At 42.6% G+C, this 12,610-nt stretch overlaps 1 protein-coding gene across 22 annotated transcripts in view; it reads right to left on the bottom strand.

Annotated features, from left to right (window-relative positions):
* Window positions 1–12,610, bottom strand: part of MACF1 (microtubule actin crosslinking factor 1) — a 340,165-nt gene that overhangs the window by 188,038 nt on the left and 139,517 nt on the right. For 21 of the 22 annotated variants that reach the window (XM_044237864.1, XM_044237868.1, XM_044237866.1 and 18 more), the window contains exons 3-5: window positions 11,781–11,870; window positions 7,566–7,643; window positions 4,034–4,126 (exon numbers count right to left, since the gene is read on the bottom strand). In XM_044237864.1, coding sequence (XP_044093799.1) covers window positions 4,034–4,126; window positions 7,566–7,643; window positions 11,781–11,870 — 261 coding nt within the window. Of the gene's footprint in view, window positions 1–4,033; window positions 4,127–7,565; window positions 7,644–9,722; window positions 9,807–11,780; window positions 11,871–12,610 lie in introns of those variants that run through there. The other variant, XM_044237874.1, reaches the window with a different exon arrangement.

The following is a 12,610-nucleotide window of genomic DNA, read 5'->3' as shown; positions in this document are numbered from 1 at the left end:
TGGTCAAAGATGAAGTAATTTGAGTATTAGGAGGAATGATAGTTGTATTTTATTGCAAAACATTTAAGTCTGCTAAAAATCTATAAGTCATAAGTGATATTAAAGGGGAAAAAACGAAAAAGAAAGAAACTTCAGAGAGTTTCTTTGGCTCCCCTTTCCTATGGGAGATACATCTCAGGGTAACTGATGAAGTGAAATTCTTCTTTACAGAAGTACTCCAGCTAAATAACGAAGATGGAATGACAGAACTTGAGTAGCACCATTTTGTAACTTCTTCTTTTTTTTTTTTTTTAAGATTTTATTTATTTATTTGAGAGAGAGACAGTGAGAGAGAGCATGAGCAAGGAGAAGGTCAGAGGGAGAAGCAGACTCCCCATGGAGCTGGGAGCCCAATGCGGCACTCGATCCCGGGACTCTGGGATCATGACCTGAGCCGAAGGCAGTCGTCCAACCAACTGAGCCACCCAGGTGTCCCTATTCTGTAACTTCTAATGAAATAGTGGAACTTGCAATAATGATCAGTAGTTAGGTGAACAGCTAACTACTATTCAGTGAACAGCTCATAGGGAATGGGTGGATCAGGCTAATAACAGTTGAACCCACATGTGCCTTCTGATACGTAGCAATAAGCATACAACTCAACACCACCATCCTCGCCCTCCACACCACACAAAAAGGAACCTGAATGGGACTGAGCCTCTAGAGCTAAACCACCAGTTTATAAGCAATACCACAGAGGAATGGAGGTTACGTTTTAAAAGATATCCCAGAGATCCTATCAGCATCTTTATAAACCTTAAAGGACAAAAGACCTGATTTCCTCAATGAATTGCAAGGTTGCGGAGGGGGGGGGAATTTAATGCAATACATGGACTTTGCTGGGATTCTGATTCAAAGAAACCAACTGTTTTTTTAATAAGGTAACTGGGGAAACTGGCACACTAATCAAATATTGATGATTTTAAGAAATTATTGAGTCTTAGAGTGTTATAATAGTTTGCTTAAATTAAGAATCTTTATCTTGGGGTGCCTGGATGGCTGAGTCCTTAAGCGTCTGCCTTTGACTCAGGTCATGGTCTTCGAGTCCTGGGATGGAGCCCCACATGGGGCTCCTTGACCAGTGGGAACCAGGGAAGCCTGGTTCTCCCTCTCCCTCTGCCTGCTTGCATTCCCTCTCTTGCTGTCAAATAAATAAATAAAATTTTTAAAAAATGAATCTTTATCTTTCAAATATACACACATACATACATACAGATGAAATTTGTGATTTCTTTCAAGATAACCTAATGGGGTCAAAGGATACAGGTGAGATCATAGTGGCCATGAGTCAGGAATTGTTAAGTCAGGTGATGGGTACATAGTAGTTCTTCACACTATTTTCTCTACTTTTATAAATACTTGAAAGTTTTTATAAGAAATTTTTAAAGAAAGAGAGGGTAAGCATTTTCCTGATGGAGATGTTCAGGAAGGGAACAGTTCATTACCCCCAAGTCCTCTGTCCCAAGCAAGGTGTTGATTAACCAATTCAGTTTTTATTCCTTGGCCCATGAGTCTCCCTTTTAAAAAGAGACTGAGTTGCAGTCAGGGAAAACAGAGACATAGTGAATAGAGTCTTCTCACCTCACACCTATGAGACTAACAATGGGCAATCAGAGTGAGGACAGGTCTGTGGCAAAAATACAAATGACCAAAATAGTTTCTTTAAAAACTAACAAAAAAACAAAACAAAACAAACAAACAAACAAACAAAAAAAAACCCTCCCGTGCTCCTAAGGCTTTCCAGGGGACAACTCTAGTCCTCCATGAAAGCTCAACAGTTCTTGTTCCCACCCTAAGGCACCCTTGCCAAGTTCATGTTCCTAGTTATCCCACACCAAAAGTATGCCTGAAGACACCCTGTGGTTCCACAAAAACACATATTACTTCCATACTTTGCAGATTACCAGCACTGCCTCCAAACCAGAGCCCCAAGAAATAAGCGCCAAACTCGGAATTTTCTCAGGTAATTGGGAATTCAGAGACACCTGTTGTTCTGCTTGTAACCAGCAGGTGGCTCCAGTGCTCCAACTAGGACATCACAGCCACTCTGTAGCCCCTGGAGTCAGAGCCTTGAGTTATTTATATTAGCCTTCTTTTCTTACCTGCTCAAGAAGTGCTCTTTCAAATCTATCATCTTCATAAACAGCAACTGTGTATGGGGGAGCTGTCTGAGAAACAGCTTTGTCTGGCTGGGCTAAAATGATTCAAAACAGTCTTTTTATAAAAATAAGACTGGGGCGCCTGGGTGGCTCAGTGGGTTGGGCCGCTGCCTTCAGCTTGGGTCCTGGTCTCAGGACCCAAGGATCCTGGATGGAGCCCTGAGTTGGGCTCTCTGCTCAGTGGGGAGCCTGCTTCCCCCTCTCTCTCTGCCTGCCTCTCTGCTTATTCTCTTTCTCTCTCTCTGCCAAATAAATAAATAAAATCTTAAAAAAAAAAAAGACTGTACTTTTCCAAGAGCAATCCAGACTTGAAAAGGATTTGCCCTCTTAGAAAGAGAGCAGCAACAAGAAGGCCGTGTGACCATGTGAACACAACCAAGAGGCCACTGCTCTTGAGTCTGATGAAAGCGACACTTGTGCTTGTTAAAAGCACATATACAGGGGCGCCTGGGTGGCTCAGTGGGTTAAAGCCTCTGCCTTTGGCTCAGGTCATGATCCCAGCGTCCTGGGATCGAGCCCCACATCGGGCTCTCTGCTCAGCAGGGAGCCTGCTTCCTCCTCTCTCTCTGCCTGCCTCTCTGCTTACTTGTAATATCTGTCTGTCAAATAAATAAATAAAATCTTTAAAAAAAAAAAAAAAAGCACATATACAAACCTGGCTGCTAAGGTGCCTGCTATATGAACTGAATGTTTGTGTCTCCTCAAAATTCGAGTTGAAATCCCAGCCCACAATGTATATTTGGAGGCGGGGGCCCTTGGGAGGTGATTAGGTTCAGATGACATTATGAGAGAAGAGCCCCCATAACAGGATGAATATAAAAGGATGCGGAGATGTGAGATGTGCCACGGGAAAGTCACGTGAGGAGCTAACTGGGAATAGGGCACCCACCAACAACCTGCCCAGGCTGCACCCTGATCTCAGACTTGCAGCCTCCACAGCCATGAGAAAAAAAGTATTTGCTGCTTAAGCCACCTAATCAGAGGCTCACCTCACCCCACTGTGCTTCACTTTATGGCACTCTAAAGATACTGCGTTGTTTTACAAATTGAAAGTCTATGGCAACCATGTGTCAGGCAAGTCTCTCCGTGCCATTTTTTCAACAGTAGTTGCTCACCTTGTGTCTGGGTCCCATTTTGGTAATTTTTCCAACAGTTCAAAATTTTCATTACATCCATTATGGTGATATGTGATCAGTGATTATGACTCACTGAAAATTCAGGTAATAGCATTTTTTAGCAATAAAGTACTTTTTAAATTAAGGTTTGTGCTTTTTTTTTAAGATATAATGCTATTGCACACTTAGAGACTATAGTATCGTGTAAACATAACTTTTATACACACTGGGGAACCAGAAAATTCATCTGACTTGTTTTGGTGTGGTGGTCTGGAAGCAAACCGGCAGTATCTCAAAGGTGTGCCTGTATGAGAAGCCCAAACTGACAAAGGCCGTGCTATAATTAACCAGGCTTGTTTTAAGATCATTAGAGATGAGGAAAAGTCTACATCAAAGCAGGATTATAAGCCTTCACTCTACCCTTCTAAAGCATCAAACCCTCCCACTCTGAGTCCCCAAGAGCCAGTTTTGACTCAGCAGAGACTTCTAACAACCTGACTGTCAACACTCAGACAAGTGAAAACTCCCATGCAAATGAGCAGGAAGTTCTGGGTTTAGGCCACAACAGCTCTGTCCCCAGGCCACTCCTGCTCTCATCCTTGTTCCTGGCACAGAGAAGGAAGGCTAGGCGCTCGGTTCATGGAAGGCTGTACAGCTTCCAGCTCTTTCTAGGCAATGTCCAAGCCACGCAACAGTGACCCCAAACTTCAAAGGCCCTACCTGGAAGTGTAAAATAATGGTCCAGATCAGGCCCAGGGTCAGCTTGGGGTTGCCATCCGTGATGTCATCGTTGCGAATATTCACTAGTTTCACCTGGAAAAGAAACAGAAGCTGATCTCAGAGCTCTGGGAATTTTTGTTGTGAGTTCATTTTTATAGATTTTCAGCATTATATATACTTAAAATGATTGTGTGTGTGTGTACACGCACCTGCACACACAGTTCTGAGTTTCAACATCTGTATAGATGTGGGTAATTACCACACGATCAGGATAATAGAACAGTTCCGTTATCCCAAAAAGGTGACTACCCCTCTGTAGTCATGCCCTGCACCCACCCTTAATTCCTGCCAACCAGTGATCCGTTCCCAGTTTTACCTGTTCTGGAATGTTGTATGAATAGAATCATATAGTATGTAAGTTTCCGATACTGGCTTTTTTCCCCCCACTGAGCATAATATCCTTGAGATCTCCATCCTCACTGTTACATATATCAGTAGTTTGCTCCTTTTTATTGCTGAGTAGTATTCAGTTGTATCAACAGACTATGCTGTGTTTACCCATTCATCCACTGAAGAACATTCCGGTTGTTTTCGGTTTGGGACAATAATTAATAAAGCTCCTAGATTCATGAGCATATGCGGGTAAATTGGCAGGCATGGGACTGTTGGTATATGTTGGTGTATGTTTAGCTTTATAAGAAATGCCAAACTATTTTCCAACAGGACTGCACCAATTTGCATTCCCACCAGCAAGGCAACCTTGTAATAAGCACATGGTATCCTGAGTGGCTTTTTTATTAAGTCATCACAGCCCTGACTTTTTTTCTTTGTTTTTTCCCTGGGGGAGGGGGTTGAAAAATCTTCTTCCTTATGGTCTTTGGCCTGCTCCTACCTCTATTTTCCCTCCTCTGTTGAAGATATCCACACATGCCCATGCCTCCACTAGCATCTGCTTTTACTTGTAAAATCTCATTCCAACAACACAATGTGCATAGACACAGGGGCCCTATCCCCCGCTGGGTGGCCTACAGTCCTGGGCTATGGGACTTTTGGTGCTGAAACTGAGAGGATACCACGAAAACCAGCTCAGCTAGCCTCTTCTGTCACACCCTCATGGAGTTCCTGTTCAATTGTGACAAACTGTCCTTGAACCGTCCTATCTCTCCAATTGAAATGAAATCTATGTGTCTCTAAAGAATTCTAGAGACCTTGAACAAACTTCACTTCTCCCCCACACTAATGGTGGCCTGGTAGTACAGGCTAAATGGCAGTGTTCCTCTAATTCATACGTTAAATCCTAACACCCAGTGTGATGGCATTTAGAGGTGAGGAGGTGATTAAGTCATGAGGGGGAAGCCCTCACGAATGGGAATGGTGCCCTTGTAAAAGAGACCCCAGAGAGCTCCCTTGCCCTTCCACCAGATGAGGACCCAGTCAGAAGACTGCAGACTATGAACCAGAACAGAACCTCACCAGACACCGAATCTGCTAGCCATGGCTTGCTCGTGGACTTCCCAGTTTCCAGAACTGTGAGAAATACATTGCTGCTGCTTATAAACCACCTAGTCCATAGTATTTTTATTATAGCAGCCTGAACAAAGACGCCTGTATTTCCAGAAAGAAAAGTAGCTCTTATAGATTGAGAATAGTTTTCTAATCACCAATCACTGACCCACAGTTGGCAGGCTGCGGTATCAGCCAAGGCCATATTCTTTGGTCACACTTCCGCCAGCTTGCCTCTTCCATTCTGAAGTCTACCTTCCAATCTCTCCTAACCCTTGATGACGTTAACACCCAGCACCTAAAACTGGCGATATTAGTACTCATTTCAATGACTCAAATATCACCTCATCTGCAAAATTCATGTGCCTTCTCCATTTTGAGGACTTCTGCTTTTACTCTACTTTGGATATCCACACGATTACAACTTGGACCTCCCCATTACCAAGAGCTGTTCTAGAGTTCCCCCTGCCCTTCTCTGAGTCTACTGTTCTTATCTGTATACATTTTCATTTGATCACAGTAACTAAATCTACCCTTGGTCCTTATTTAGATGTGTAGCTAATCAATTCTTCTCAATTGACCTTGGCTATTAAGAACCTCCAGATTCCCTCCAGCTCTACACACAGATATTCCCAATCTTGTTTTCTCTACTCCCTTAAACACTGCCTCTAATTCTCCCACTACTTTTCATTTGTTAATTTATTTCAACAAATAATTATTAAGTGTCAATTACAGACCATTCACTATGGCAGGTGATGAATTTAAAAATATTAAGATCATGTTCCTGGTCCTCACAGGGCCTATATAACAAGACAGCAAACAGAGAAATAATGAAGTAGTAGATGTTATATTGGGACTAAACTGCTTTGGGAACACAGAGAAGAATTTCCCAAGTTAATAAGAACTACTGATAAAAGTAACAAAAATGAACTAATTCTAAAAATATGCATACCATTCTATGTCAGCTTGGGCCAAGCTATTGCCTGTGGCTAGACCCATCTCTTCCACATGGCTGGCTCTAAGCAGACAGACTCTCAGACCCCGCGTCCATCTTCCTTCCCGCCACACACCACCCCTGCATCACCATCCCTCCCTCCCTCCTTCCTTCTCCCTGTATCTCAGAGAAAGGAGCATTTTCCTTTTCTTTTTCAAAGATAACCATACCACCTGTGCTCACATCTCATCCCCAATTCCTGGACTTGGTTCCATCCATCAGGAAGTGGGAAGAAAGGGGAGAAACAGCATGGGTGGTGGCAGGATTACTGAACCTCAATGACAAGAGACTTAGGTAAAAGTCCCAGCTCGCTCCAGCTTGTATGCTTGGGGGCAGGTCACTTCACCTGTCCAGATCTCAGTGTCCTTATCTAGAAGATGCAGAAACTGGGCCTGTACCTCTCTAAGACATCTCCCAGAGGTAACATTTTATCACTCAGTACTCCTCCTCAGCCTCATTTCTGTTGCCTTTCTTCACTGGCTTCTCCTCCTACATCCAAAAACATGTTGAAAACTTCTCTTTTTCCCCTTCTATAACGAAGCCCACTAAACTCCAAGTGCTTTCCTGCTCTATTCAGACCATACTCTTAAGTCACCAATGCTTGGTGGCTCAGACCTTTCCTTCAGACCTCATGTGGCACCAATACAACGGCTAAACCTGACCAGCCCCTCCTCTACTTTTCAGGATAGTGTAACCTTCTTGTTTTTCCTCTTCCTGGGTGTTGTACCCCTTTCTATCTTCTTTGCTGACCTTAATTTTCCATCTTTCTTTTGACCTCCACCTAAGGTGAGTCCATAAGGTTCAATCTTCAGATCTTGCTTTTCTCTGTTAACACTGTCCCACTCAGGAAGGCTACGGGCTCTATGCAAGGACGACCAATCATAACACAATTGCTCACTAGCAAGCAAGACTCAGACTGGGCCAGTCAGATGTAGCAATTACCGAGGGTTCATTAGGAGTGCTGAGAACTCCCGTAAGTGGGGACTCAACGCCAGCATTCCCAGGCAGAATAGGGAAAGCATGGACTCATGTTACCTGTCGCTGCTTTAGGAAGTCCAGGGCAATCTGCACATTCTGCAGCCTGTGAAAACGCATCCTGCCCTTCTCCCGGGGCTGCAAACAAACAGAAACACGTGTTAATTTTAGCTACACCAATTTACCCATGCAGACCCCACTTCTTTCTCATTCCAGAAGATCACAAGGAATTCCTCATGGTGGAAGCCAGCCATGGGAGCATTACAAAAAGCACCCCTTAATGGCGGGATCTTTGTGTGTTTTGCCATGCTCCCCGAGGCCTCCAAAATACTTGTTTACCACTGCCGTCCTATGAGCGCACAGTGTGCATTGAGTCCTAATGCTGAACCAGTGCCATGGCTTCTCTACAGGTCCTTCTGCAGCCACAGTGGGGCAAAACCTGATTCTAGGTGTACAGGTAATGGGAATAAATCCTGGCTCTACGGCTCCTCAAATCACAGCTAAATGCTATTTTAAGGGAAGGTGGGAAGTCTTAATTGCATATTGCACATTAATAGAGCCAACCTTATTAAAAACCTGGCAAAAGAAGCTAGAAGTAGCCAATTTTAAACCAGGGAATGAAGAGTTATATATGCTCAATAAACCAGAGAAAAAATGTAAAAATGAGATAAAAATCAGGAAGAAACCTATTTTCCAGGCAGAGGGGTGTCCGTTTAAGAAAGCCACCTTCTACCCACTATGAAATACCATGAGCAACGAAAACCTTGGTGAGGTATGGCTGTTCAACATGATACTCCAAAGAAAGTATTTCCTGCTAGTCACTCAGTCCAGGATGTCAGACGAGCCACAGGAAAGAAGCTCACCTCCATCCTCTGGTGCCTCTGGTGCCCTGTCCACAGCTCAGCTATTATCCATTCCAAAGTGCTTGAAATCCATTTGCCCAGTGAGAACATGCAGGGGTGGCTACCTACCTCTGGCACCTTTTCTTCTGCTCATTTTCCAATGTTGCTTTTATTTTACTAAAACTGGGCCTGAGACAACACTCTCACTAGATATATAGATATATATATATATATATATTATATATATATATATATATATTATATATATAATATATATACCCAATTCATTTGTAAATGTCAAAGTGGTACTAATTAAAGGCTGATGAATAATAAGGTAGCTCTGCGGCAGGTGCTTGCACCAAGGAACATTGCCCCCGGTTGAACCGCACAAAACGTAAGCCAACATGTGTAAAGATAAGGGTAGAAGCACCTCTCTGAGAGCCCCCAAATAGCGCTCCCACACAGGGATAATCTGCAATGAGGTTGAGTCCTCTCTGGGCAGCAAGATAACTTCTTATATCAAAGATTTAGGAAAAATCTTTCTAGCAAGAACCTTTTTCAGTCATTTCAGCTAAACTACCTGTGAACATGGCTTTGAAGATGACAGAGCCTGTGAAACTGAAAAGTCTAAGGCAATGGGCAGGGAGATTGAGGAGGTGGGGAAATGACCTTAAGAGGACTGGAAATAGGGATATTGCCTAATCTGTGTTTCTGGAGAAAGAGTATGGGCTATAATTTAGGGCCTGCAAACAGGAAATGCCCTTCTTACACATTCTTATCTTTACTCCTCGGACTCCCCACCAAAAATAAATACCCTAAGAGCATGCAAGTTAAAATCACTGTCCTCTACAGCAACTAGAGATATTATTGACCAAGGCAGAGTATCTCCATGCAGTGAGTGGTTTGCAAACAACAGGCTGTTTTGAAAACAGATGACATGGTGTCTGGTGAGAACCTGAAGGCTAGAGGTGGAGAGAGAGTAAGAGTTAGTCTGAAGTGTGGAGCCAAGAGCAATTAACTCTCATGCCTTCAGCTAAACTTTCCACAGCTCTGCAATCCAGACTCAGACAACACAGCAAGGCCACCAGAAGGCTACGGGTCTCCAGGTCACAAAGGCACTTGACACCTCCAAACACCATGATTCTTTTTCGTGCCAACAACTCTCAGATAAGCAAAACAATCCCCACTCCAGGATCATCTAACAGTGGCAAGAGGCATAATTAGTTTTAACTACTTTCTTTGGGACCCAAATTCCCAGGTGCAGAGAGGGGAGAAGGTGGCTGGTAACTAAGTTACTTGGAGACCTTGAGAACCTCAGACTCTCTGATGGCCCTGCAGTGCCAGCTGGGATCCTGGCATCCCCAGCAGGACCTACTACATCATCATCATCTTCCTCCTCCTGCTCCTCGCTGTTTGTATGGCGCCAGGAGGGCATGCTCACGAGACGGAGGGTCTTCAGCCCTGCTGGCTCCTTTGGCCACCACCAAGGCAAAGACAGGACAGAGTAACAGGAAATTCATAACACAAAAACGAAAAGGAAATGAATGCAACATTTTTTTTAAAAACTGAAAATATCCTCCCACCTCCCCAAACATGCAAAACTGAATCAAGACCAGATCACAAAGTTATATGGAACACCTAATGTTGAAAAACATCTTCAGGGAGCCTGCGTGGCTCAGTCGGTTAAGCATCTGACTCTTGACTTTGGCTCAGGTCATGATCTCAGGGTCCTGGGATCAAGCCCCGTGTCAGGCTCTGCACTCAGCGTGGAGTCTGCTTGTCCCTCTCTCTCCCTCTTCCACTGCCCCTCTTTTCTCTCCCTCTCTCTCTGTCTCTGACCCCCTCTCAAATAAATAAAATAAAATCTTTAAAAGGAAAAAAAAAGAAAACAAATCTTCAATTCTCCCTGGCCACCCACCCTCTCTTTTTGTGAATTAACTAAAGGAGAAAGAGACTGTGAGAAAAAATGTGGAAGAGATATCTGGATGGCTCTCAGTGAAAAGATGATACCCTATGAATACTCCATAAAGAACCTGCAGGTTTCCAAAGGTTGGGCAAAGAAATTAGATTGGAGTGTTTTCAGCCTGTTTTTGTAAGCAGTGTCCCAAAAAGAATCATTTTCAATATAAAAATCACTATGAGTTAATCAGATATCCCAGCTAAAATGCCCAAAATGTAACTTTGTGAGTGCTAAAGAATGAAGTCCAGGAATGTGAAAGTGACATTTTGATTACTTATGAGATTTATAAATGAAGGCCAGATAAGAACTGGAATTCACTTGTAGCAGCTGTGCTAATAAAAATGTCTGTCAATTTTGTCCATTAAAAATTATAAAAGTAATTCTATTCTAAGACAAAAAAGATGAGAACCCAAAATAAAGGGGCCATGGGAAGCCAAGACCCAATCCTTGAAGAAACTGAATATTACTTAAGGAGTGAAATTTAATGTGCCAAATTTCCTTCTAGAAACACAGCAAACAATGACTAAGAATTCACCAAAGGCAGTGAGTGGGCTGGATTTCAGTTCTTTCACTCCCCAGAGATGTTTCCAGTATTCAGCCCTGGACTCTTTTAAATGAAAACTACGTTGTCTATGACACTAGAGGCAGAACACAAACTGCATAGGATTCCCCTGCTTCCATTAGGCTCAAATATACAAAACAAAGAGCACACAGGTGGGGTTATTTTGATCCCTCAAACAAAGCAAGTATAAGAACTATCATCTGACAAGCAAAGAAGCCCAGGCAAGATCTGCCTTCAGATATGTAGGTGTTTCCCACTAAAGAAGTGTTTTACATGTTTGGGAGGAGGCAGGCATGTTTAACTATCCAAGGAACTCAAACGTACTGCATCCAGGGCTGTGGTCACATACCAACTTTAGTACTTCTCCAAACCTGTGAGACTCAGTGAATCAAAGAAGGAAGAAAGTGAGGTGAATTCCAAAAAATAACTCTAAATAACTCTAAAAATAACTCTGAGATTTTAAATGTGAACTCCATATCCTTAGCTGAATACAGAGAATAAAACAATTCACAGTAGACGGAAAAAGAGGGGAGGCTATATAGATGAGAAATAAAACTCTAGAATGAAAAATACACCTTACTAAAAAATCTTTAAATGTGAATCTACGTTCCTGAAATACTCTATCTACAAACAGATAAAGAACGAGAAAGGAAAAAAAAATGCAGATATGAAAGAAATAAAACAGATACCTGATTTCATCAAGAAATGAGAATATGATACATCATTTCCCATTAAGATGAAATTATATCATTCTAAAACAGTCTGAATTAGAAACTAAGTCCACCAGTAATGTCTTCTACTTCTTCCTCCCACATAACCGAGAGCAGGCAGTGGTGGCCAGTCTTGGCATTCAACAAGATGGACCAGTAGGTCATTAATAGGGCTGCATTCATAAGAAGGGAGAAACTCACCAGTTTGATGCCCGAGAGGACCTCCAGCAGAGAGATCAGGTTGTGGCCATCCCGCAGATCTTCATAAAGATCATTGATGTGCTTGCGGACCTGTGGATGAGAATGAAAGACTGACTTTTATTTGATCTTGAATTCTTTTATTAGTTACCCAAGAATTTCTGGTTCTAGGTAAACACAGATTAAAGACTTTGAAACAGGAAACAATAATAAAATTCAGAAATTTTCAGTTTGGATTACAATACATATGAAATAGTTACACTTAACAGAAATATATGTGTTTTAAAAACTGAAGCCAGATCCATTACATACTATAGCCAACTGTGAATAATGTTCTAGAAAGTCTGGGCAAGTGGAGGGAGAGTCAATCGTCCTGAAACCTCTCAGGAATTATTTTGGACCAAAATGTGATACAATGGCCAATGACAGACAGATGAGTCCAGTCAGAATCAGAAAAGCCTTCCAGGGGCACCTGGATGCCTCAGTTGGAACAGCATGCAACTCTTGATCTCAGGGTTGTGAGTTCAAACCCCACACTGCATGCAGAGATTACGTAAATAAATAAAAACTTAAAAAAAAGAAAAACCTTCCAGAATGCAAAGGAAACAAAAATGTTAGGTACCCAGTGTTTCACAGGGTGTACCTATATGTTAACTCCTCTCTCTTATCAAATATTTCTTTTTTCAGCCCAGGTCACAATCTTGGGGTTATGAGAGAGAGCCCAGCATCTTGCTCCACGCTCAGCATAGAGTCTTCTTGAGATTCTCTGCCCCTCCCTCTGCCCTTCCTACTTACACTCACTCTCTCTCAAAATAAATAAATAAACCTTTTGA

Source organism: Neovison vison, chromosome 2, assembly GCF_020171115.1.
Source record: "Neovison vison isolate M4711 chromosome 2, ASM_NN_V1, whole genome shotgun sequence".
Taxonomy (NCBI): Eukaryota; Metazoa; Chordata; class Mammalia; order Carnivora; family Mustelidae; genus Neogale; species Neogale vison.
Note: the sequence above shows the minus strand (reverse complement) of the source record. Positions and strands in the feature narration are given on the sequence as shown.